This window comes from Heptranchias perlo, chromosome 19 (genome assembly GCF_035084215.1).
Source record: "Heptranchias perlo isolate sHepPer1 chromosome 19, sHepPer1.hap1, whole genome shotgun sequence".
NCBI classification, from domain to species: Eukaryota; Metazoa; Chordata; class Chondrichthyes; order Hexanchiformes; family Hexanchidae; genus Heptranchias; species Heptranchias perlo.
The window spans coordinates 9,819,114-9,846,138 of NC_090343.1; the positions used below are offsets into that span (position 1 = coordinate 9,819,114).

General features: G+C 45.6%; 1 protein-coding gene across 4 annotated transcripts in view; it reads right to left on the reverse strand.

The window, feature by feature from the left end:
- LOC137335146 (protein NDRG3-like) overlaps positions 1 to 27,025 on the reverse strand; it is an 86,435-nt gene that overhangs the window by 20,071 nt on the left and 39,339 nt on the right. For all 4 annotated transcript variants that reach the window (XM_068000281.1, XM_068000282.1, XM_068000280.1 and 1 more), the window contains exons 4-13: positions 17,029 to 17,134; positions 15,815 to 15,935; positions 14,141 to 14,203; positions 13,967 to 14,027; positions 12,640 to 12,726; positions 9,748 to 9,804; positions 5,957 to 6,060; positions 4,104 to 4,169; positions 1,987 to 2,038; positions 467 to 514 (exon numbers count right to left, since the gene is read on the reverse strand). In XM_068000281.1, the coding sequence (XP_067856382.1) occupies positions 467 to 514; positions 1,987 to 2,038; positions 4,104 to 4,169; positions 5,957 to 6,060; positions 9,748 to 9,804; positions 12,640 to 12,726; positions 13,967 to 14,027; positions 14,141 to 14,203; positions 15,815 to 15,935; positions 17,029 to 17,134 (765 nt within the window). The remainder of the gene's footprint in view (positions 1 to 466; positions 515 to 1,986; positions 2,039 to 4,103; positions 4,170 to 5,956; positions 6,061 to 9,747; positions 9,805 to 12,639; positions 12,727 to 13,966; positions 14,028 to 14,140; positions 14,204 to 15,814; positions 15,936 to 17,028; positions 17,135 to 27,025) is intronic.

The window sequence follows — 27,025 nt, forward strand, 5'->3', positions numbered from 1 at the left end:
GGAAAAAAACAAGGTTAGTTTTATCTGATACTTACATATTTAAAGGAATACTCCAACCTGAGGATTCCAGTTTAAACTGAAATTGTTGGTAAGAGTAACAAGTCCACCAAATTCCCCATGTTTTGTTTCCTTAAAAAGAAAGTATCCTTTGTACAGTACAAGACACTAACATGTACTGTTTTAAAACAGGGCTTTGCAAACATTTCTTTCTCATTCAAAAGTCAGGGAACCAAATGTTAAGGAGCATTGGTGTCACTTTGGCCAAATCGGACAATGATTCCATCTGCAATGAGTTCTACCAACCAACAATGTACTCTAAAAACTAAACTAATGGGTGTTTGGTGGATGTGTTACCATTACAGGAATGCCCCATTTAGTTATGCTGATTCTTCCATGCGGAGTATTGCTTTATGACAACGAACACAGAGACAAGAAAGCACTGCTGGGCTTCGGAGGGAAATCTCACCTTCAGTAGTGTTGTGTTGGTTGGATTTAGCCTAGAATTGCACTCCACCTACAGCCAAATGGAAACAGCAGGAGAACATTATCAACAAACTAACTGTAGTTGCACTAAGACGTCACAAATACATATCATAGGGACGTTATGCAGCCTTCATAGGAGAGATATGCGCAGTTTATCTGAGAGATGAACACCGTCTATAAGGCTGCGTTACCTGTTGGTGACTGGAATACTGGCTCCTCCATCACCAACACAGCTTGTCCTGCTCGCAGTATTAGGTCCTTTGCTATAGTGAATATGCAGCTCACCCAGTTTAAAGTCAACGTTCAGGAGGTTGCATTGAGTTGTACACAATACCAGGAGCAGCACCTAATCTTTCGATTAGGCACTTTACAGCCTTCCGGTCTCAACACTGGTTTCAAGAACTTCAGATCATAACCACTTCTCCCATTTTCTCAGATAGTGAGTGCTGATAATGGTTCTGATGTTGCCATTTACACCTCCTCCAGACCCACCTTTGGTTTCTTTACTTGTCCCATTCCCACCCTCCTTGCCTTGCACCATCATCCCTTTTGTCATTTAATCACTCCTGCCCTCCACCCGATCACAGACCTTCCCCTCACCCCGCCCGCCCCCCCCCACCATTTTCTCTGGCTCTGCACTTGCTTCAAAAATCTCAAACTTCTGAGGAAAGGTCATCGACCTGAAACATTAACTCGGTTTCTCTCTCCACAGGTGCTGCCTTACCTGCCGAGTGTTTCCGGTATTTTCTGTTTTTATTTCAGATTTCCAGCATCGGCAGTATTTACTTTTGTATTAGCACTGCTCTGTGTTCTGTACAGACAGTTACTTACAGTCTGAAGATGACAATGAGGCCCGGCTGCAGTTTGGTCTCAACACACCATGTGTGTTCAACCTTCACAACTCACCAAGTTCCCGATTCAAGCTATGTCAAGAGCATGTGGGGTGGGGGTTGGGAATAGAAACAGGGCGTGACCTCTGCCCCAAACTCTGAACGCTAACAGTGCTAAAAGTTGCCTGCCCATCTTCTCGGCCATGGGAATGCTGTGCACATTAGTTTGCCATATGGAGTCTAGAACTAAAAAGGTTGTCGTCTCAAGACAAGGGGTCGGCCACTTCGGACCGAGATGAGGAAATATTTCTTCACTCAGAGGGTTGTGAATCTTTGGAATTCAGTGCCCCAGAGGGCTGTGGATGCTCAGTCGTTGACTGCATTCACGACTGGGATCGATTGATATTTGGACACTAAGGGAATCAAGGGATATGGGGATCGGGCGGGAAAGTGGAGTTGAGGTCGAAGATCAGCCATGATCTTATTGAATGGTGGAGCAGGCTCGAGGGGCCGTATGGCCCACTCCTGCTCCTATTTCTTATGTTCTTATGATTCAGGATAAGAAGTTTCCCCAAAAAGGGAGGGGATGGCAAGAAGTAAACAGAAAACGTCTCCGGAATGATAGGTTACAAATAGAACAGGCAACAACTAAATGAGTCACTGAGTCACATACCACTGCTTCCACTGCAGGAGAGGTGTCACCAACAACCAGCAGAGCAGGGCACCTGAGAAAAGAGACAAGGAAAGGTTCAGTCTCACTCTGCCGACTTCATCCTAATGGGTCTCAACACAGAAGCCAACACTGGACGTTCAAACCAAGAGAATTTCTAAAATTAGTTAAAGGTGAGGAGGTTAGCATAAAACACAGGGAGAACAAGGAATCACTGAGACACCAGTAAAAGGTACAGGAATTCTCCAAAGTGACACTGGAGAGTCAGCGGGAATATTGCAAAAGGTAATTTAAAGCAAAGCTTTTAGAGATGTGACAATCATGCGGAAACCTGGCAAAATTTAGCCCAAGATCATGCGGGTTAGAAATCTGTCCTGATGCCAAAGACTTTGATGCCGCCAAAGTGTCGTCGCAAAAAGTCAATCACCAACAGTTGGCAAATGGAAAACAATGGACATACAGCTGGTGACGTGCACCGTAGAGTGGTCTATGGAGCCCTTTCCGCAAACACTGCTGTTTGTGGGGCCTGTGTGTCACGGTCACCATTGTTTCATAATGACTTGTATTATTATAGATACTCCATAAGGGAGGGATTGCGAGATGCCAGTAATGGTGCAGATCTCCCTCTCTCTCTCCCTCCCTCCCACAACAATAATAACTTGCACTCCTATAATGCCTTTAGCATAGTGAAACGTCCCAAGACACTTCATGGAGACGGAAGATGGATACTAAGTAGTGATGCGTTCGGGAGGAGGATTCCGGTTCGTGGAGCCAATATGGCCGACAGCTCAGCCACCTAAGGTGCAGCAGAAGTTGGGGAGATGCAGAGGAGGCCAGAATTCGAAGAGTGGCGGGTGCACGCTGGTTATTGGGGCGGGAGGAGGTGGCAGCGGTAGGAAGGGGCAAGATATCTGAGAGAGCGAGGACAAGGAATGGGGAGCAAATGGAGGCCAGTGAGGACAGGGGTCCGAGAGGAGTGGGACTCAGTACGGGATAGGATGCAGTCCACAGAGCTTTGGATAAATGGGAGTTTATGTATAACAGAACTCCGGAGGCCGGCAAAGGTCAGGCATTGGAAAGATCAGGCCTGGAGGTGAGGAAGGTGTGGTCGGGGGTTTCAGTGGTTGGTGAGGGTGAGATAAGGGCAGAGGTGGGCGATGCTGCAGAGGTGGAAATGGGTGGCCTCGGTGATGAATAGGATGTGGAGTTATGGAGGTCAGCTCAGCAATTCTAAATTTATAATGTTTAGGATCATGCAGCATATCAGGTGAACATCGGTTTCCTGTAACTGATCTGGGATACAATATCCACAGACAAACTAAACACCATAATTTCAAAGACTAACACAGGGCTCATGTATTCCTCTGTACGTTAGTTTACAGCAACTCATTTATTAATTCATTAAAGCTAAAGCACAGAACAATATCACACTGGTTCTTGGAATACATCCACTGCCCTACTGGGCAGACTGGCCTGTCAGTGGAGTTGGTCATTTCTCTGGGTCTCCCAATGGGTCAGTAGCGTGGTGTTAAGGCCGGGACATTGCAAATTCAACATTTGGTCCGTGTAGTGTTAACGGATTTCATCTGGGACAGTGATAAAAGGTTAGGTAGGTGGTTAAAGAGAAAAACAATTAGCCGAGGTTTCTGCTCCTGGCTCGTTAACCCAATGCTCTTTGCTGGAATGTAAAGACAGGATCTTGCTCGGCTGTGATGCCTGTTCCCTTCCTGATTAACTGGACTACTGGCACTCAAGTGTCCGGGCTCACGTGATGAATGGCCATTTGGCTGACGCACCAGAAGGCTGTTGGCACGGAATCATACACCCGAGAAGAGGAAAGCAGAGTATGGAAGTTCCTCCAAGTGGACTCCCAGAGACAGTGCTGAAGCTGCTATTTCAGAGTGGAGGTTGGCATCTCACAGCACAATGGAAAAAGGGTTTCAAGATATAATTTCATTGCAGAATAATTCCATGACAGAGGCAGAGAGAGAGATCAATCATTAAAAAAAAAACCTTTCAAGCTAATGGCCAGGCTTTCAGTACTACTTCTGAGATAGGATTCCAGCATTTAATTGACTGGAATAACTTAATGAACCTTTCTGGTAATGAAAATTACTCACTGCAGAGTTTTAACAGTCGCTTCATTGACGCCAAGAATGGGTCGTTCAATCTCCAAGTCTCTGCGACTATAAAAGGAAATAAAAGATACACAGAAGTTATCATTACACGGCTGACTCCAAATAAACACATCTATCTAAATACTCGTGACAATCTTGTATTAGGCATGCACTTTCTGCTCACAAACCTTACTTCCGGTTGTCACGATTTTTGAGTCGAACTTTACCATTGTAAATTGCTATGTCAACATTTCCCCATTCAGTTTTGCTACATCAAGTGTCACAATATAGTTGCAGGCTCTCGCCACTAGGTGGTTCTGTGGAGTAAGTTTCTGAAGTCTCGCACCCAAGCCCGTCATCACATTGTAAATAAAAACAACTGACTGAGGGCAATGCCATGGGCCATTTAGTAGAACAAATGAGAAAGTCATCAATACTCAGGCTGCGTGATTTGCAGAGAATGCAATTTTCCCACCGAGTCCTTGAAGCTCCAGGTTGCTGGGAGGGCTGATATATTTGATAGAAGTCTTCTACAATCCATGTAAAACACTCCTATGAAATATATCAGGGTCCTTTTGACTTTGCAAGTCTTCAAGGATTTTAGCAAGAAAAATGCATTCCGTGCAAACCGTACATCCCAATCAGCTGACTCCTGGTGAACACGCACCGAACTTAAGACAAGAAATATTTCCCGTTGCATTGAATTACTGATCAAAGGGCAACAAACAAGGCCTAATTCCATCGTCCCAGTGGGAGCCACACTCTCAGTTCGGAGAATCGGGGATACAATGTTCAATCTCTGATTCCCCAGTCCCTCTAAACACGGCTATCTTAATGGGAGTGCGAGATCATGGAATCAGCCCTACAGATATAAAACCGCAGTCTATACTTAATTATCTATTCTGGCTTTAGTCGAGTACGAAACGCAGTCAAGACTACACTTGAAATGCAGACTCAATTCGAATATAAACTATATTTTTATTCAGTGTTCTCCGATTCTGTTTCTTTACAACACTGAATGAATGATTCAACGGTTACAAACTGCCTGTTTTTCTTCCAACTGCTGCTTGTAGAAATCCTGACCCCAGCACAATATTTCTTGGCAAAGTAACAATGCATCACACGGGGACTGATCTGTGTAGGCATCGAGCTCCCTGTCCCTTTCATGTGAGAATTCATCTCTCCCACTAATACCAAGCTTTGCTTATCGATGTCAAAACAGAACTTTTGCAACATCGGCACGAGCAAGAGATTGCTTGCGGGAAATACAATGCTTCGTTTGACCTGCCAATCTTTTCCCCTCCTGTCTTGAAGGTGAGGACTCCCTGCTAGGGTATGGAGTCACAGGCATCCTGTACCATTCTCGGGTGGCCATTATTCACACATGAGACGTGATAATGAGCATCGGTGGGCTATCGGAGCACGTGGGACATCACAGCTGATGCTAAAACGTGTGCTCATCCGAACATCCAATAGTACAGTCTTCCTGCAGGGATTGCTGGATCGCGATCAGCAGCAGAAACCGTGTCAATTTGCTCCTGGGTAACTTAAGGGTGCTACCCTGGCTGAGATCTGTAACTCAGCAGACTAAAGATTGAGCCTGGGATCTGCCTGGTCTATCTGGTTTAGCTACTCTCTGGATAAGCTTATTGAGACACCAAGGCAATCAGAATGCAACCCTTAAAGCATATTGTCTTTTCTGCATGGAACTTGTTATTCAGCATGGCGAGGGTTAATATCGACGACTTTGATCTATTTTGTGAGTGAGCAAAGGATCGATAGTTTCACGCACTCGCTCCAGGACTACATCTTTTCTAAGACTTGATTCAACAGTTCCTTTATAAAGCCGTCTGTACCTGTTGTAGGAGTTGACAAAGAGATGAAGGTTATCCTGGTTGATGTCCTGGGAGATGTGGAGTCGATAGGTCTGGATCAGCTCCAAATTTGTTTCCAGCTCCTCCTATAGGGGGCAGCAGTTTAGGGAGGGAGAGAAAATATAGAGATAGCCATCATAAAGGATCAGGAATTGATGATGAAACGCCGTCAATCAACGATCACCAAGATGGTACTGGGAGCAGCCCGCATTTCTGCACAAACTGCTTGTTTATTGATATATGGGTGTCCTGGTCTATATTTATCCCTCAACCAACATCACAAACAGATGAGCTGGTCATTGTTGTTTGAGGGTCCTTGCTGTGTGCAAATTGGCTGCCGCATTTCCTACATTACAACAGTGATTACACTTCAAAAATACTTCACTGGCTGCAAAGCGCTATGGGACGTCCCGAGGTTGTGAAAGGCGCTACATAAATGCAAGTCTTTCTAATATTCATATTGAAATCAAAGCAATAGACACAGAAACAGAGAAAGGAACAAGGGATATGAAACCCAGGCAGAGCAACAAAAGATGCAGTGAGGTGGTGGGGCATGAAAGAAAGAAATAAAAAGAACTTGCATTTATATAGCACCTTTCACGACCTCAGGATTTCCAAAAGCGCTTTATATGAAGTAATTTTTGAACTGTAGTCACTGATGTAATGTAGAAAATGTGGCAGCCAATTTTCACACAGCCAGGTGTCACAAACAGCAATGTGATAACGACCAGATAATCTGTTTTTAGGTGTTGGTTGAGGGATAAACATTGGCCAGAGAACTCCCCTGCTCTTCTTCGAAATAGTGCCATGGGATCTTTTACATCCACCTGAGAGGGCCTTGGTTTAATGTCTCATCCGAAAGACGGCACCTCTGACAGTACTGCACTCAAGCGTCAGCCTAGATTATGTGCTCAAGTCTCTGGAGTAGGACTTGAACCCACAACCTTCTGGCTCAGAGGTGAGGGTGCTACCAACCGAGCCACGGCTGACACTGTAAAATGAAGTTAATTGATGGATGTGGTTACTGCAGTTCATTAATTATAACATGGACATTTTAAGGTAAGTCACCCAGTCCTCACAAACGACATGCTGCCTGTACATCTCTGATCCCCAACATCATGCCTGTAGTGTTACTATTTCCCACACCAGCCATCCGCATGTTATACTAAGCAAGGCTATTCATTCAATGGGTTGCTTACAGCTTTTACAAACCAGGTTGTTAAAATAAAAAAACAGGAAGATTAATGCCAGTAGATAGAAACGCTAATCATTTCAGCTCTCCATGGGGCGAGTCCATTCAATAGGCCTTTGTCTGTCTTCTCATCAGAAACCTGGTCTATCACAACTCATCTGAGAGAAGTCATCGATCCAAATTGTTAATTCTGTTTCTCTCTCCACATATGCTGCCCGGCCTGCTGAGTGTTTTCCAAAAATTTTCTGGCTTTATTTCAGATTTCCAGCATCTGCAGTATTTTGCTTTTGTCATCTGAGATAATGCTCAATTTGACTCTCCTAACAGTCACTTAACCAGTGAAATAAATGATTAAGGAGAGCACTGAAGAGCAGAAAACTACAGGAGATTAAACAGAGCAGCGAATTTGTAAAGCCAATTCCAGATTTTGAAAGACTGGTTTATAGATCCCGAGGCATTAGGACCAAAGTATCACTTCTTATGCGTGCAATCAGTTTTGAAATCAGAAACAAAGATTGAACTACAATTTGAGTTTTAAAACTTGGGCACATCTGCTTGTGTCATTGGAGATTTTAAACATGTTTACTATTCATTGCTTAAAGTGCCTGTGGGTGGAGTGTTGCTTAGCAGTGAGGTTATCTGTTTAAATGCCCCGGTGGTAGTTGGCGGGGGTGGATGTTTAATCCCCACTGGAGCTTGTGCTCCTGTGCACTCCTCAACCAACATGACCCTGAACCGATTGATGTAACAATCGCAGCAAAATCCGTACCAAACAGATATTGTGCCAAAGGGTTTAGCCACTCATCATTAAAATAACTCCAGCTCAGCAAATTTCCATCCAAGCAATCTGAATTGCCCCCAGCAGAAAACTGTCACAACTTTGTCTGAAAGCTTATTAAGAAACAGAAAAAAAAATTGTTACAAATTTCATTCTATTCTTGAGGAGAAAGCAGCGGGGGGGGGGGGGGCACAGAATGGTTTTCTACCAATGCAAGTGTCCGTCTCTGTTGTCACTGCCACTAAACAGTACAAGAGAACACCCCACTTTATGCTGAATTGGGGGCAGATTCGCAGTGTGATTCACGCCCACTGGGAACAGGGTCGAAACTAATTTTAAATCATTTACCTTACTAAAGCAAGGAAGTGATGCTAAACCTTTATAAATCATTGGTTAGGCCTCAGCTGCAGTATTGTGTCCAATTGTGGGCACCGCACTTTGGGAAGGATGCCAAGGCCTTGGAAAGGGTGCAGAGATTCACCAGTAGGATAGCAAAAGGGATGACTTCAGTTAAGTGCAGACTAAAGAAGCTGGGGTTGTTCTCCCTACAGCGGAAAAGGTTAAGGGGAGATTTGATAGAGGTGTTCAAACTTGTGAGGGGTTCTGATGGAGTAAATAAGGAGAAACTGATTCCACTAGTGGGTGGGTCGGTAACCAGAGGACACAGATTTAAGATAATTGACAAAAGAACTAGGGTGGAGATGAGGAGAATTTTTTTTTTTTTAAAAACACAGTGAATTGTTATGATCTGGAATGCACTGCCTGAAAGTGCGGTGGAAGCAGATTCAATATTAAATTTCAATGTGGAATTGGATAAATACTTGAAAAGGAAAATTTTTTTTGCAGGGCGACGGGGAAAGAGCGGGGGAGTGGGACTAATTTGATTGCTCTTTCAAAGAGCCAGCACAGGCATGATGGGCCGAATGGCCCCCTACTGTGCTGTAAGATTCTATGAACTTAGAGCTCGTACAGTAGGCTGAGTAAAAGGAAACTTTCAGCACTCCAGTCTCAATGTCAATCTCGGTCCCTGATGGGAAGAGAGAGCATTCTAACCCATCACACCACCCAGCCCAGCGAGTTAAACTGCTTATTTTCATTACTGTGAAATAATTCAAGGTAGGGACTATAAAATTTAACTGCACTGGGCATATGATAAATGCCATTTTGCATCGAAAAACCTTAATAGCCTCAATAATTAATATCGCCACATCATAAGGCACAGATGTAAATGGAAAAAAAGCTGCCTTGTGCTTTCATAGAATCTTATAGCAGCGAAGGAGGCCATTCGGCCCAGCGTGCCTGTGCTGGCTCTTTTGAAAGTGTTTTTGACGTGTCTTCATTTGAGAAATTTCTGGACAACCCTCTCAAAAGCCAGATGGGTGGCAATCCTACTTCAGTCACAATTTTCACAGCTGAGAATATTTCATTTTAGAGGAGAAAACAAAATAAAACTAGATTTTGCCTTCCTTATACTACTGATCCAGCTCCCCTCTCCGAGCCAGCTCACCTCATTCCCCAAATCTCAACAGTATTTCACCGCTGCTGCTAGAGGTGAGGGTGTGGGGATTAAGATATTGCACCTGGCACTATTACTATTCCTATCTACAAATGCCTCATCGTCGGCAGTAGCTCCAAAAGCCCCGTTGAAAAATCTGAGCTATTTATATCTGCAACATGCTGAAAAAAGCTGCATCCAGTGTCCACGATTCCACAATGAGTAATCAGAGAGGATAAGAGGAGAGCCCAAATCGGATTGAAGCAGTAATCCCAACTGGTACAGTGGAGTAAGTAGCTCCAACTCACACTACTGAAATGATGAGCCAGCACAATATCGTCCAGGTTGGTTGTCCATCCAGAAAGCTGAAAGAGAATGAGAGGCAGTTATTCCTTCGTGAAAAAAAAAACACGCCGCCACCAACGGCCGGGAGGCGCCGCCGCCAACAGACTCAACAATTACGTCAAACGTTCCCAATGTTTCAGGAACATAGAACAGGTTCGAGGGGCTAAATGGCCTACTCCTGGTTCCTGCCATTCAATGAGATCATGGCTGATCTGTGACCTAACTCCATATACCCCGCCTTAGACCCATATCCCTTAATACCTTTGGTTAACAAAAATTTATCAATCTCAGATTTAAAATTAACAATTGAACTAGTATCAACTGCCATGTGTGGAAGAGAGTTCCAAACTTCTACCACCCTTTGTGTGTAGAAATGTTCCTTAACTTTGCTCCTGAAAGTCCTGGCTCTAATTTTTAGGCTATGTCATCCAGTCCTAGACTCCCTAACCAGTGGAAATAATTTCTCTCTATCTACCCTATCAGTTCCCCTTAATATCTTGAAAACTTCAATCAAATCACCCCTTAATCTTCTAAATCCCAGGGAATACAACACTAGTTTGTGTAATCTCTCCTCGTAAATTTAACCCTTGGAGTTTTTTTGTTCCAATTTTCTCCCCTTCTTGATATCGCTGACTCATGTTGAGTAATATTCCAGTTAGCCTCTGATACTCACATATAAAGAAGAGCTCGAGTGAGGTATGCACAGTGACTGACGGCAGGATATTCATCCAAAATTTGCATCACAACCAAACCAAACTAACCCCGATATCGCCAAGAAGAAAGCAATCAGGAGTGAGACAAGCAAACTGGACAAAATAAGTAGCCAAACTGGATGAAACCAGTAATAACCAACAAACGACCTTGTGCTAAACTTGCAATACTCCCATCACCATCATCCCAGGTTACCTGGTGAGGGACGCACAGAGCACCAACAGCATCAGCCCAGAGATGAGTTGTTAGCAGACAAACAAAGACCCAAAACAGAATAACCACCACCGGCAGCATATTAACAAGAGATGCCAATGTGATTAAGATTTTCTTTCAGCTGAAGGTGTTCTTGTCTTGTTGGGGTATGGTTCCATGGGCATCAACAATCATCCAGTACCTTGATCCAAGCGTCCATACTCGAAGGGTGGGTCTAGATCCACACTTTCCAGCAAAACTCAATGGTCAACAATGATAATGATGGGGGTGGGGGGGTTCTGTCTAATTTTCCCCCCAGTCCAGGGGCGCTGAGACCTTCTGGTCTGTATGGCTTGATACTATAACAGACAGTGTCTTTATCTTCTAGGCCATCGAGGGACTAAGGACAATTGAGGCTTATCGAACCTTGGAGTCAGATGAAAGCTATGAAGCAGTTTGTCCACTCCTTGACTGCATTACACCCTGTCACAGATATCCATTATTCTTTGATTTCTTACATCAATTTACCCTACGTTGATGTGCCTGTTTCAGGAGAACAGTACGTTCCAGTCACAAGCAGCCCCTTATTGGTTTAAACCTAAAACACCATAATTAATTACAAATAACGAGGCTGCACTACAGATTGATTGGGCAGCTTTTTAAACAGGCATTCTTCATGCATCTGAGCCAGGCCACCAGATGGTGAGTGACTGGAGGCAATCAAAAGCTTGGAAATCCAAGGGGGCGTGGGGTGAACTCATGGATTGTCAGGCACCTACTTGCAATTGATTACAGATCAGCATCAGCAGAGAATGGAGAGGCTGGATTAGCTGCGGTAAATGGTGATAGCACGCAGTGGGGGGTTGGAGGGGGAAAGTGAGAGAGTAAAGCTTGCAAATGGAGAGAAAACTGAATTCTTTAAACTAGGAATGTTTAAATTTCTAAACTACATACAGTAATCTGTAAAAGATCTGTAAATTGTTGAACTAACACACGAGTTGCAGTTCCCTCAGTTGCTCAGTGGGTTTACCCAGTCGGGGAACACTTTAGCAGTCAAGGACATTCAGCCACCGATCTTCGGGTAAGCGTTCTCCAAGGCGGCCTTCGAGACATCCGACAACGCAAAATCGTCGAGCAGAAATTGATAGCCAAGTTCCGCACCCATGAGGACGGCCTCAACCGGGATCTTGGGTTCATGTCACACTACACGTAACCCCACCAGCGGGAAAAAAAAGTTATCTGTTTTTAATACAACTGGACATTCTCTCTCTCTCTCTCTCTCTCTCTCTGCCTTTTGGGTCTCTTCCTCTCTCTCTCTGTGTAATCTGACCCATTGTGTATTTAGTATACTGGGATGTAATGTTTTCCGTGGCTAACCTGTCTGAACACCAACGGCACCTTTGATTGATGTGATCGTCTCCCAGCATAATATATGCTATGCGATTTTAGAACCCTTCACTCACTCACCTGACGAAGGAGGTAAGCTCCGAAAGCTTGTGATTTTCAAATAAAACTGTTGGACTATAACCTGGTGTTGTAAGATTCCTTACATTTATCCAGTAACTCAGCCATACAGATCAGGGAAGTCCTAAGTTCAACCCTCATCTGAGCTAGCTGGGCCTCTGTGCCCTACGTGGAGGTGAGGGAGGAGTAAATGGGCTAGGGTTCTTTTCCCCATTCGCTCTCCAGTGACCCTTTGCTGGAATTACACAGTTGTGGACATCATGCGATTACAGCATCAGGCCCATCTGTGGTGCCCTTCTGGTTAAACAACATGCCTGGGCTCATAAATGAATAACAATCATTAGTGCAAGTTACTGGGAGGCAATTAGCTTCAGGGGAATCTTACCCCAGCAAGGAGTTCGATTGCAAATCTCTTCATGTAAGGAGGAGAGGAATTGGCAAGTCATTTCTTTCTAGAACAAATCATTTGAATGTACAGTCATACATACTTTTGATGCAGCCCAGTCCATCCAGCCTTTAGCACATGGGTCAATGTTGATGAGGACAAGTCCCTCAACGAGATTTTGGTGGTTCAGCTGCACAAAACAAAACAGGCAAAAGTTAGCGACCAGCATCAACTCAAGGTACAATCTGATGCGCTGCACTGTATCTGAGGTTTCAGCCATGGCTCAGTGGGTAGCACTCTCGCCTCTGAGTCAGAAGGTTATGGGTTCAAGTCCCACTCCAGCGACTTGAACACAAGATCTATGCTGACACTCCAGTGCAATACTGAGGGGGTGCTGCATTGTCGGAGGTGCCGTCTTTCAGATGAGTCGCTAAACCGAGGCCCCGTCTGCCCTCTCAAGTGGACGTAAGAGATCCCATGGCACTATTTCAAAGAGGAGCAGGGGAGTTCTCACCGGTGTCCTGGCCAATATTAATCCCTCAACCAACATCACTAAACCAGATTATCTGGTCATCATCACATTTGCTGTTTGTGGGACCTTGCTGTGTTTTAGCCCTATCTCGGATTGTCCTATTGAGGCTCCAAGCTGCGAGCACAGAATTACTGAATTCACCCATGTACGTGTGAGCAGAGGGGAGAGAATAAATGGCCTCACGTGGCCATTCAACAACTCTCATTTATACAGCACCTTTAACGTAGTAAAACATCCCAAGGATCTTCACAGCAGTGTAACCAGACAAAACACTTGGTCAAAGAGGTTGGTTTTCTTAAAAGGAGGAGAGGTGGAGAAGCAGAGGGGTTTAGGGAGGGAATTCCGGAGCTTGGGGCCTAGACAGCTGAAGGTACGAGTGTGAAATGATCTTGTGGCATTATTCGAAGGTCAGTGAGCTCACCCAGTGATGGAACCTTCCTAGCTGTATGGCTCTTTACCCTACCAAGTAGTACATTTAGCCACTGAATCACCAGGGGAGAATTTTAAGGCCAATCTCTCATTTGGACCAAACTGATTGCAGGCGATAAAGGGAGATACAAAAACTAGTAGTTGAAAGGAAAATTAAAAGACTAGCTAACATTGAGCAACACCGTGGGCAGTCAATTGATGACTAAAAGCTTTTCTTAATGTACAAGATAGTGACGGACTTAAGAGACTTCAGAAACTCATTGCAAAGTATCACCTACTTGCCAGAGCCTAACATTACATGGTTACAGCCAATGGTTCACATACAGGATTCTCATTCCAAATGTTTACATAGGCAGTTTCAATGTTAAATGTTGACATAAAAGTGTGACCAAAAATGGTGAAAACCAGGAGCTGGACAGGAAGGGCGTGGCCACCCAAGATTTATGATTAATTTGATTCGGATACTCACCGCAAATCTGGTAAGGAGGTAGGCACCAGCCCCAACTCCGATTCCAATCACATTCTGTATGCTGCAAAGCAATCAGACAACAATCAGAATTCACACAGTCACTCAACGGGGCAAAGGTCACGTAGTTGGGGGGAGCTGGGGTTCAATCCGAGCCCGCTTGTGCATTCAACTCACTTTAAATGGGTTAAAACCGAAGGCAGCATCTCAGCCAGCTCATCCATGGTCGGGTACTGGTACCTGCAAAAACCAAAATGAGACAACACAAGTCAGGAATGTTCCATCACAAGCCCCAGTGTGTAGCAATTTGTGACAGCACAACAACAACTACTCGCATTTATATAGCGCCTTTAACGTAGTAAAACGTCCCAAGGCGCGTCACAGGAGCGATTATCAAACAAAAACCGACACCGAGCCACGCGAGGAGATATTAGGACAGGTGACCAAAAGCTTGGTCAAAGAGGTAGGTTTTAAGGAGGAGGGAGAGGTAGAGAGGTTTTAGGGAGAGAATTCCAGCACAACATCCAGCTAATTTCTGCATAAACGCTGCCCGAGTACTACAGTTTTGCATAATAATCCCAAAGGAAGCAAACATGGCAGTTTCTGGGCAGATTCCTGCCAATACTGAAATCACTTGCCCTATCCATGGGGCGGGAGAGAGATGTGATGGGGTCACCGTGTTAGTTGCACCAAGACAGTACGGGACAGGCTTTTGACAAGTTGGCCTTTTCTCACCCACCGTTTTCATACTTTTGTTTTCTTGTCTCTCTTTCTTCAAGCCACATTAGTAAACTCCCTCCCATCTGAGGCTCATTACAGCTAGGTGATTGCAGGTATTCAGTGTGTGTGTAAAAATCTGGATTAAAATTATTTGCACAATAAAAATCATGCATGCGCCCACACACCACGAATCTTACAGCGTGCCCGTATTGGTTTGTGTGTGGCACATGAGTCTTTAGACTTTGTTGGGAAACACGACACATTCATCACACTTTTCAAGTTTGACATCCATTGCAAAAGTATTGTGATGTGAGTTTTATCCTCTGCGCAGCTGCGTATGAACAAAAGTAAAATATTGGGGATATTTTTGTGATCCTGTGCTCCTGGACTGGAGAATTAAGGCTACAATGTCTACCTCTGACCCACCCCCTCTCAAGGGAGTACTGGGACATTCCCTAATATTTCCTATTATTCCATTGCTACCCTGACAATTCAAATTCTATTTATGACTCTTAAAAACGCATTTTTGCAGGAATTTTCCTGGAACAGGAAAAAAAAGTGCCACCATCTTAGCCGCCCAGTTTTGCTGTCACTCCTTTGCTTTGGGTTTCTAGACTTCTCATTGATTGAGTCGCCTAGGCAGTAATGCCATGACTGATTGCTTTATGTAAAGACAAGGGCAGCTGAGCTTTCTCGAGTGGGGAGGGGGTGCCAGGCCACGTGCAGGCTGCAGTGCCTCCCGGACGGGATAGTGAGAGGGAGGGGGGGCAAGAGAGAAATTCGGAGAGGATATCGTACGAGTTTGATCTCTGGCATTTCCTGACAGCCAGTTACAAGGGGAAATGGCAGTGGCCTAAAGGCAGGCTGTCAGGCAAAGGGGATAAAAATATTACACTAAAAAGGAAGAGGTATTTGTTAGACAAAGTTATTGAGAGATACGGAACCAAGGCGGGTAGATGGAGTTAAGATACAGATTAGCCATGATCTAATTGAATGGCAGAGCAGGTTCAAAGGGCTGAACGGCCTACTCCTGTTCCTATGTTCCTAAGAAACTTATCCAAATACTTCTGAAAGGTAAAAAGTTTACAACAACATCATCAAAAAAAAATACAAGGTGCAAAAATCCCTCACCCTGTTGGGAAAGGTGGAGCTGCTTCTTGGTGCCCAGGGGCATCCACATGGCACACAGCGAAGTGGTGCGTAATTTCCTGCATGTCCTCATAGTTAAACAACGTGTTGAAGCAAGATTTATCTGTGGGCAAATGACAAAAGCGTTAATGGGGGGAGGGGGGGGATGCAGAAGAGAAACACAGCGACCAGCACTTCCTCACACACGACCTTCCTTCCTTTCTTCCTCTCTCTTACATAGAACGTACAGCACAGAAATAGGCCATTCGGCCCAAATGTTCCATGCTGGCGTTTAAGCTCCACACGAGCCTCCTCCCACCCCTCTTCATCTGACCATATCAACATAACCTTCTATTCCTTCCTCCCTCATGTGTTTATCCTCAACCTCGTGAGTAAATTCTGCTTCTGTCGGCTCTTTATAGATGCCAGTTGCACAATCCCATCGATTTAGCTTTGGATCTTATTTCCCTGGCCGCATTGGGCTGTTCTGTGACCCCCCATTCCCATGGATTTGCGGAGTAAACAGGATGTGTAACCCCGTTGGATTATCCTAGTCTATTCGCCAAGGCCCCCACCAAATGTGGGCCAAAAGCCCAACAGGATCTTACACCGCCCCCCACCCCATTTTGTTCCCCTCTTATCATTTCCCACTAAGCGGGGTAGGTGGCCGATCACATTCCCGATCTTTTCCAGTGTCTCCCTTAAACTGGCCAGCAGCCAGACATGCTCCCGCTCTCCCCAACAGAGATGATGCTGGAACTCATCACTTCTGTACCTCAAAAGCTCACTGTACAGGGTCATCACGGAGTCAGTGCGTCGCCCCTGAGCACCTTGGCTAAAACTGCCCGCTTTTCCTTCAAATTAATAAATGCTACGTTACGAGATGGGTGGGGGGGGGAGGGGGAAACGTTGCCGTGCCATTAAATGGTACAACAATCTGCCGCTCGCCTGCAATATCCCCGGGGCGAATTCCTGACCTCAGCTGTGTTGTAAAGGGGGGGGGGGGAAAAAAAGGTCAGCTGCTGCTTCCTTATGGGCAAAGAAGTAAAGTGCAAGGGAGTTTCAGCCCATGGGTTGCTCTTGCTGTTACTAAGCAACAAAAGGTAGAGGGTCTGGGAACAGGCAGTTTGCCTTCCTGCTCATCCCCACCTTGGACCAACTAGATAATGGAACGCACAGATCGAGAAGGGGAGACATTAAACGTGCAAGGAACTTACGGTTGAGGCCTATGTCGTGGTAGGTCAGGATGACGGGTCTGTTCCCCTTTGGGGTGCCTCTCATGGTTACATGCAGCAGACCATGAGCAGTTTCGATATCATGTTCCTGTAGACGGAAAAGAACACACATTTACATTTATTCTTTGCCTTCCCTTTTCAAGGTCCCTGTACCACAGAGCATTCTCTGCTGAGAGGAAGCAAATAGAATCATACAGCACAGAAGGGGGCCATTCGGTCCATCGTGCCTGTGCTGGCTCTTTGAAAGAGCCATCCAATTACTTCCACTCCCCTGTCCTTTCCCCATGGCCCTGCAAATTATTCCCCTACAAGTATTTATTCAATTCACTTTTGAAAGTTATTACTGAATCTGCTTCCACCACCGTTTCAGGCAGTGCATTCCAGATCATAACAACTCGCCACGTAAAAAAATTTCTCCACATCTCCCCTCTGGTTCCTTTGACAATCACTTTAAATCTGTGTCCTCTGGTTACTGACCCTTCTGCCACTGGAAATAGTTTCTCCTTATTTACTTTATCACTCATGATTTTGAACACTTCTATTAAATCTCCCCTTAACCTTCTTTGCTCTAAGGAGGAAAACCCCAGCTTCTCCAGTCTCTCCACATAACTGAAGTCCGGCATCTCTGGCACCATTCTAGTAAATCTCCTCTGCACCCTCTCCAAGGCCTTCACATCCTTCCTAAAAAGGTGCGGTGACCTGATGTCTTTGTCGATGGCACTGTGTCAGATTGCTAGAAGGTACACAAAGGTAGCCAAGGGGAACTGGACCAACCACCTATAAACGGCAGCAGCTCAAGTCAGGTGGGAGGTGGTGGCAGAGAAGGTCAACACCGGACCTGGGAGCAAATTCGGAGGTGGTTTTTCAGGCCTTCGCAGAAGAGCCACGGTCAGTGGACTCTCCTTTTGCACGCTTGCTGCGTGAACAACCACAAACTGCATTTATATAGCACCTTTAACGGAGTAAAACATTCTACTGCGCTTCACAGGAGCGCAATCAGACATAAATTGACACCGAACCAACGGAGGAGATATTAGGACAGGTGACGTGGTCAGAGGGATAGGTCTTAAGGAGCACCTTAAAAAAGGAGAGAGGAGTCTCTTTCTCCACAGAAGGTTTCGGTGCTGCCTTAGCTTCCTCAGGGATACAGGATGAGCACATGTCTCCCTTTCTTCAGCACTCAGCACTCTCACATGCGATACAAGATGCAGAGTACCTCTGCATTGGGGCACCCTAACTTTCACTTATCACTTGAAAATTCTGCTCCGACTCAGAACTACCACCAAAAAGTCCGGGCGGTCTCCTCTGCAAAGTGCTGGTCCCAGGAGGAACGTGCTGTGGTCACGGAGTGTGAGTTCCTCAAATACTCTTCACAGTGTTCTGCTCGCAGGCTACAGCTGCATATAACCACCAGGAGAAGACGACGACAGGCTGCGGAGGGGTCGGGGGGCCCTGCAACCCTGAAGGAACTCACCGTACACAAGACGACAACTCTCCCCTCTGTCCCCGAGAGAAAAAAATTGAAGGCATTGGCGAGGCTAAGTTTGGAGGCATGGGCCTAGAATTTCAGGTGCTAGGTAGCAGATTAAAGAGCAGGACCTCAAAAGGTTGTAATCTCTGGATTACTCCCAGTGCCACGGGCTAGTGAGTATAGAAATAGGAGGATAGAACAGATGAATGCGTGGCTAAAGAGTTGGTGCAGGAGGGAGGGTTTCAGTTTCCTGGATCACTGGGCCTGCTTCTGGGGAAGGTGGGACTTGTACAAGTCGGACGGGTTGCATCTGAACCAGAGCGGGACAAATATCCTTGCGGGGAGGTTTGCTAGCACTGTTGGGGGGGGTTTAAACTAACTTGGCAGGGGGATGGGATACAGAGTGGAGCTACAATAGGGGGTGATGTGCAGCCAAATATAGAGAAAAAAACAAGTCAGCTTGGAAGACAGGGCAAATATGTAAGGGCAAGGCTGGATGGCATCTATTTTAATGCAAGGAGTCTTGCGAATAAGGTGGATGAACTGAAGGTGTTGATAAACACATGGGAGTATGATATTGTTGCTGTCACAGAGACATGGTTGAGGGAGGGGCAAGACTGGCAGCTCAATATTCCGGGGTACAGAATCTTCAGGCGAGACAGAGGGGGAGGTATAAGAGGAGGGGGGGTCGCAATATTAAAGAATCAATTACTGCCATAAGGAGGGATGATATATTAGCAGGTTCCTCTAATGAGGCCATATGGGTGGAGCTTAAAAACAAAAAGGGGGCAAGCACTTTGTTTGGGGGCCTATAGTACACTCCCATCAGTCAGGGGGAGATAGAGGAACAGATATGTAGGCAAATCTCAGAAAATTGTGCAAATAATAGGGTAATAATCGTGGGGGATTTCAACTTCCCCAATATTAACTGGGATACTCAGAGTGTAAAAGGCTTAGAGGGTACAAAATTCTTAACGTGCATCCAGGAGAGCTTTTTGAGCCAGCATGTAGAAAGTCCTACAAGAGAGGGGGCGGTACTGGACCTAATTCTAGGGAATGTGGCCGGCCAAGTGGAAGAAGTGCTAGTAGGTGAGCACTTTGGTGACAGTGACCATAATTCGGTGAGATTTAAGGTGGTCATGGAAAAGGACAGGGAGGGGCCGGAAATAAAGGTTCTAAATTGGGGGAAGGCCGATTTTAATAGGATAAGGCAGGATCTGGCCAAAATGGACTGGGATCAGCTGCTTGTAGGAAAATCCGCATCGGAGCAATGGGAGTCTTTCAGAAGGGAGATTGAGACCATACAATGGCAACATGTTCCCGTAAAGGTCAAGGGTGGTTCCAAGAACTCCAGGGAACCTTGGATGTCAGGGGATATACGAGAATGGATTAGGAAAAAAAGGAGGGCTTTTGGCAGATACAAAAGGCTAAAGACGGAGGAAGCCCTAGAGGAGTACAAAAAGTGCAGGGGGATACTTAAAAAAGAAATTAGGAGATCAAGGAGGGGCCATGAAATAACACTGGCGAGCAAAATAAAGGAAAATCCTAAGATGTTTTATAAGTATATTAAGGGTAAGAGGGTGACTAGGGAAAAAATAGGGCCCATTAGGGACAAAAATGGCAATCTGTGTGGAGCCGGCAGATGTAGGAGGGGTTCTAAATGAATTTTTTGCATCTGTTTTCACTATGGAGAAGGACGACGTAGACATAGAAATACGGCAGGGGGACTGTGATATACTCGAACATATTAACATCGAGCGGGAGGAGGTATTGGCGGTTTTAGCAGGCCTAAAAATGGATAAATCCCCAGGCCCGGACGAAATGTATCCCAGGCTACTGTGTGAGGCAAAGGAGGAGATTGCGGGGGCTCTGACACATATATTCAGAACCTCTCTGGCCACAGGGGATGTGCCAGAGGACTGGAGAACCGCTAATGTAATACCATTATTCAAGAAGGGGAGTAGGGAAAAACCGGGGAACTACAGGCCAGTGAGCCTAACATCAGTGGTAGGAAAATTATTGGAAAAAATTCTGAAGGACAAAATTAGTCTCCACTTGGAGAAGCAAGGATTAATCAGGGATAGTCAACATGGCTTTGTCAAGGGAAGATCATGTCTGACGAATTTGATTGAATTTTTTGAGGGGGTGACTAGGCGTGTGGATGAGGGTAACGCAGTGGATGTGGTATACATGGATTTCAGTAAGGCCTTCGATAAAGTCCCGCACAGGAGACTGGTCAAGAAGGTACGAGCCCATGGAATCCAGGGTGCCTTGGCACTTTGGATACAAAACTGGCTTAGTGGCAGAAGGCAGAGGGTGATGGTCGAAGGTTGTTTTTGTGACTGGAAGCCTGTGGCCAGTGGGGTACCACAGGGATCGGTGCTGGGTCCCTTGCTGTTTGTGGTCTACATTAATGACTTGGATATGAATGTAAAAGGTATGATCAGTAAGTTCGCTGATGATACAAAAATTGGTAGGGTGGTAAATAGCGAGGAGGATAGCCTCAGTCTGCAGGACGATATAGATGGGTTGGTCAGATGGGCGGAACAGTGGCAAATGGAATTTAACCCGGAAAAGTGCGAGGTGATGCACTTTGGAGGGACTAACAAGGCAAGGGAATACACAATGAATGGGAGGACCCTAGGCAAGACAGAGGGTCAGAGGGATCTTGGTGTGCAAGTTCACAGATCCCTGAAGGCGGCGGAACAGGTAGATAAGGTGGTAAAGAAGGCATATGGGATACTTGCCTTTATTAGCCGAGGCATAGAATATAAGAGCAAGGAGGTTATGATGGAGCTGTATAAAACACTGGTTAGGCCACAGCTGGAGTACTGTGTGCAGTTCTGGTCGCCACACTACAGGAAGGATGTGATCGCTTTGGAGAGGGTGCAGAGGAGATTCACCAGGATGTTACCAGGGCTGGAGCGCTTCAGCTATGAAGAGAGACTGGGAAGATTGGGTTTGTTTTCCTTGGAGCAGAGGAGGCTGAGGGGGGACATGATTGAGGTGTACAAAATTATGAGGGGCACAGATAGGATGGATACTAAGGAGCTTTTTCCCTTCGTTGAGGGTACTATAACAAGGGGACATAGATTCAAGGTAAAAGGCGGGAGGTTTAGAGGGGATTTGAGAAAGAACTTTTTCACCCAGAGGGTGGTTGGAGTCTGGAACTCACTGCCTGAAAGGGTTGTGGAGGCAGGAACCCTCACAACATTCAAGAAGCATTTGGATGAGCACTTGAAATGCCATAGCATACAAGGCTACGGACCAAATGCTGGAATATGGGATTAGAGTAGACAGGGCTGATGGCCGGCGCGGACACGATGGGCCGAAGGGCCTCTATCCGTGCTGTATAACTCTATGACTCTAAATGGCCTCCTAGGCCTCCAAAATGGTGGGCAGGAAGCGCACGCTTATTACGAGCCGGATGCGCGCTGCCCGCCATATTGGTAAAGGCCAAAAAAATCAGCGTGCAGGTGTTAGGCCTCTTACTTGCACGTGAAAAGGGTCTAACACCCGTTTGAGGCCCTCATTGCAAGATAGGTTTGCCCTGAGACAGCTGGCACTCAGGAAAAGCTGGTCTACACCCTCCCCAACAGGCAGTCCTTGCCGAACAAGGTAAGCTTTTAAAATATATTTATCCGAATGTGGAGGGGGGGGCGGGAGGAGAGCAGGAAGGATTGTAACAAAAATGGGCGTTCCTGAATTTCTAGGCCATGGTGTCATCACCCAACAAGTATCTTTTTGTTTTGTTTACACCTTTCCTACTATTTCCTATAACTAGTACAGGAGGAATAAAATCAAAACCACACCATTGGTAGCTGTGCCCTCAGTCATCGAGGTCTGTGCTCTGGAATTCCCTCCCTAAACCTCCCTCTCCTCCTTTAACACCCCACCTTAAAACCTACCTCTTTGACCAAACTTTTGGTCACCTGTCCTAAAGTGTCGTTACATGAGAAAGAACTTGCATTTATACAGAGCCTTTAATGACTTCAGGACATCGCAAAGCACTTTACAGCCAATAAAGCACTTGTGAAGTGTAGTTACTGTTGTAATGTAGAGAAGCGCGGCAGCCAATTTACACACAGCAAGATCCCACAAACAGCAATGAGATATATGACTAGGTAATCTGTTTAAGTGATGTTGGTCGAGGGATAAATATTGGCCAGGACACCGGGGAGAACTCCCCTGCTCTTCTTCGAATAGTGCCATGGGATTCTTTTACGTCTCATCCAAAAGACGGCACCTCCGACAGTGCAGTACTCCCTCGGTACTGCACTGAAGTGTCGGCCCAGATTACGTGCTCAAGTCCTGGAGTGTGGCTTGAACCCATGAACCCAGAGGCGAGAGTGCTACCACTGAGCCAAGGCTGACACCTGATTTGGGGACCTTAATCCAGTGCAATAGGCTTCTTGTCCCCAACTTTGAAATGACTCCTATCCAGTGAAAAACCTGTAACCGTCAGTACTTAGCCGTAGTGTTACACAGCTTAAAATGCTTTCCAGCAGCAACTCATTTTCAGGACAGAATCTGTAAGTGGCAACAGTACAAAGATTTCACACACCCAACATTACGTTCTGGTAAAATCCCAGTGACAGCATGAGCTGTAGCTAAAGAGCGATCTGTTTTAATTGATGAATACAGAACCATATTTCCTCAAGAATCTCCCGGGTAACAACTGGTGCACTCATCTGGTCACAACACTCACTCACCACTCCGACTGCACACTCAATCCAGAAATTAAAAAAAGGAGTAGAAATTTAAAAAGAGGCCAAAAATTTATGCACAATTAGAAAAGTCAAACTATTTTATTGAAGTGACAAATTTAATCTGCGCAGTAGACCCTTGGTCAACACCGACTGCAGGCTGATCAGCTTTTTGGAGCTCTCTGCCACAGCTAAACCTCGATTTGGTTAAGTTAAGTGGATTAGTGAAGGTCAGAAGGGACACCTGGGTGGAGAAACACTACACAGGTGATCACAGCAAAAGCAAAGGAAGCTGCCTCGAACTGGACACACTGCGGCACCTGCACTTTAAATTGTTGTTGGTTGCATTTCTTCCCCTCCACCCTCAATTTGTCAGAATTTCCATGACAAACTGATTCACACCCAAGATTAACAGAACTGTTCAATTACAACGATCGCACAGCACAGAAACAGGCCATCTGGCCTATCAGGTCCATGCCGGTCGGTGTTCAGGCTCCACATGCGCCTCCTCCCAACCTACTTCATCTAACCCCATCAGCATGTCCTTCTATTCCTTTCTGCCTCGTGCGTTTATCGAGCTTCCCCCTTAAATGCATCTACGCTATTTGCCTTCTCTACCTCTTGTGATAGTGAGTTCCATAGTCTAACCACTCATTGGGTAAAGAATCCTGAATTCCTTATTGGATTTGTTGGTGACTATATTATACGAATGGCCCCTAGTCCTGGTCTCCTCCGCAAGTGGAAACATCTTCTCCCCGTCTACCCTATCAAACCCTTTCCATAATAAATTGGAACTTTTAAACTTCATTTTGGCACAGTGAAATCAGTCAGTATCACTCACCGTCGAGAAGGGTCCCAAAGGTCTAGTCAAGTACTCCCTCAGCAGAGGTGTGAGCCCAGAGGCGTCGGGTGTGCCCGGATAAGATTTATGGGGCATTGGCTGCCCTCTGGTAGCTCACCCGCATGATCAGCGAGTACTAGGAGGCTACTGGAATGTGACAGCGTCATTGGAGAGTTCAATCCTAGACCCCGCCACAAGAAAAGTAAATTTCTTTTTTTTTTTTTGGAGTACGCTGGCTGACATCAGGCAACGGATCTCCCTCAGTGCGTCATCCTCCATTCAACTAGGAGTTGAGAATTCACAGAAACAAGCCTCCACAGTGCCGATGGATGGTACTCAATAGCAAAGGGTGCATTTTTTATATCCCGGGGGAGCGGCCCTTCTTTTTTGGTGGCCCTGACTCACAAACTGGCTCTCCGTCCTCCTGTCAGACCTCCACTGAGTCAGCTTCTTGGGCGGTTCACAAGAGCAGCCTAGGACGATTCTCTCTTGGATCTTCTCTTCCCTATCCGAGGAGGTAGCTACCTCTAGATTCGACTATTCCAATGCTCTCCTGCCTGGCCTCCCACCTTGCACCCTCCGTAAACTTAAGCTCATCCAAAACGCTGCTGCCCGTATTCTAACTCTCTGCTCGTCCCGTTCACCCATCACCCCTGTGCTTGCTACATTGGTTCCCGGTCTTGCAACGGTCTCATCCTTGTTTTCGAATCCCTCCATGGCCTCGCCCTCCTTTTTCAGTACCCTTCTCCAGCCATACAACCCTCCGAGATATCTGCGCTCCAATTCTGGCCTCTTGCGCACCCCTGATTTTCATCGCTCCACCACTGGCGGCTGTGGCTTCAGCTGCCTAGGCCTTAAGCTCTGGAATTCCCTCCATAAACCTCTCCGCCTGTCTACCGCTGCCTCCTCCTAAAGAAGCTCCTTAAAACCTACCTTTTTTATGACCAAGCTTTTGGTCACTTGTCCTAATATCTCCTTATGTGGCTCAGTGTCAAATTTTGTTTGATAATCGCTCCTGTGAAGCTCCTTGGGATGTTTTACTACATTAAAAGGTGCTATATAAATGCAAGTTGTTGTTGTTGAGGTGCATGGTTTCCATGTGGCAATGTTTCACAGCAGCACGGCTATAATTCAGAACTCAGTGGAGTGAGGGCAAGGAGGTATTCACGCCTGCTTTGCTGTTACATGTTGGGTGCTCTGGTGCATTGAATCATTACATTTTAAACCTAACCCCATTACCATATACCTCCAGTGTTTATCACACATTTAAAAAGCAACAAACCCACCTGAGGCCCAGAAGAATCACATGCTGGAGATAGAATTTGCAACGGGAGGGGTTTTACAAGGCTGGTGGACAACTGTAACTCCCATTAATTAATCAAATGGCCAAAGTAAAGAATGGAGGAGAATGGAGGGGAAAAGTAGGCCATGAAGAGTTACCGATCAAAGTGTGAATCAATGATGTGAACAACCTTTGTTAGCTCAGTTTGTATCAAAATATCCTTGGATGGCGATAGATAGGTCACTTCAACAGATCACCTTATTCAAGCATTTATATACAGGACGGCATTTTCCAACAGTTCATTTGTTTCATAAATAACTAAAATTTCATTATGGTAAAGGAAAGATGTGTAAAATAGATTGAAGTTGTCTATTTTAGGCATGATGTGGACTGCCAGAGAAAGCACACAATTACTTTTGAAGTTTAATCACTGTTGTTTTGTAGGCAAACATGGCAGCCATTTTGTGCACAAACAGCAAACAGCAAACAAGATAAGTGACCAGTTAATCTGTTCCTGGTGGTGTTGACTGAGGGAGGAATGTCGGCCAGGACATTGGGAGAATATCACCGCTCTTCTTCGAAGAGTGCCATGGCATCGTTTACATCCACCTGAAAGGGCAGAAGGGCCTCATTTTAACGGCTCATCTGAAAGGCAGCACATCACTCGGTAATGCACTGAAGTGTCAGCCTGTTTGCATCCTGGAATGGGGTTTCACACACAGACGAGAGTGCTACCAACTGAGCCACACTGACAAGACGACAAAAATCAGTTAAAATAAAGCACGTAGGGAAACAATGCAAAACACAGCGCAGTACTAATTGTGCATTATAGTTGAAACAGTTTCTGTATTAAAATCCCAAAATGCCCTCCATTTATGGTGAATTACTAAAGAAATCAGATTAAGGGCTCCATTCTGTTCCATTTGCAGTGCAACTAAACACTTACTGAAATGATGCGAGGAACTAAAAAATTGTTGCAGCACTGCAAAGAACATTGTTTTTTATTCTCTCTGCCCCTAACAGCAGTAGCACTGAGTTTCTGCACTGCAATGCAGCTGAGGTGCTGAGAACAGAGAGATACAGATTAATGTTAGGGTCTGCTTAAATAATGAGAGAATCAGAAATTCAATTGTAAAAAAAGTGTACGCTTGTCAGTGAATTCTAATAAATGTCAGTAAAGCATACCGAATATGTGGTGTGCATTACATTTTGTGTCTCACACTATCCTACATTTTGGGGTTCTGGACCCCACACAGTCTCATATTTTAGGGGTTTCGGTCCTACATTTTTAGGTTCTGTGTACCACACTGCAGAGCCAAGAGGTTGAGAGATATCACCATTGCTACACTAACTTTTCCCCCTTGGAATCCAACATTGGGCTCTTGAAAATTGGACCTGGCAGTCTGTAAGGACACGGAGGGCAATTGCAGGACCCTGGCTTAGATCAGCTCACTCAACAAAGACCACGGATTGAATCTGGGATCTTTTTCATCCGAACGGCTCAGCGCGAAGAGCACCCAGGGCATCTACCTGCTAAGCCATCGGGAGAACAAGCCAAAATTTCAACGGAAGCTTTTGAACAGACCCAGTTATCCAGCCCAAGACATTGACACCGCAACGAAATGATACTCTCCAGAACGAGGAGAAAACATATTTGCCACCTCCCTTAATTAAAAAAA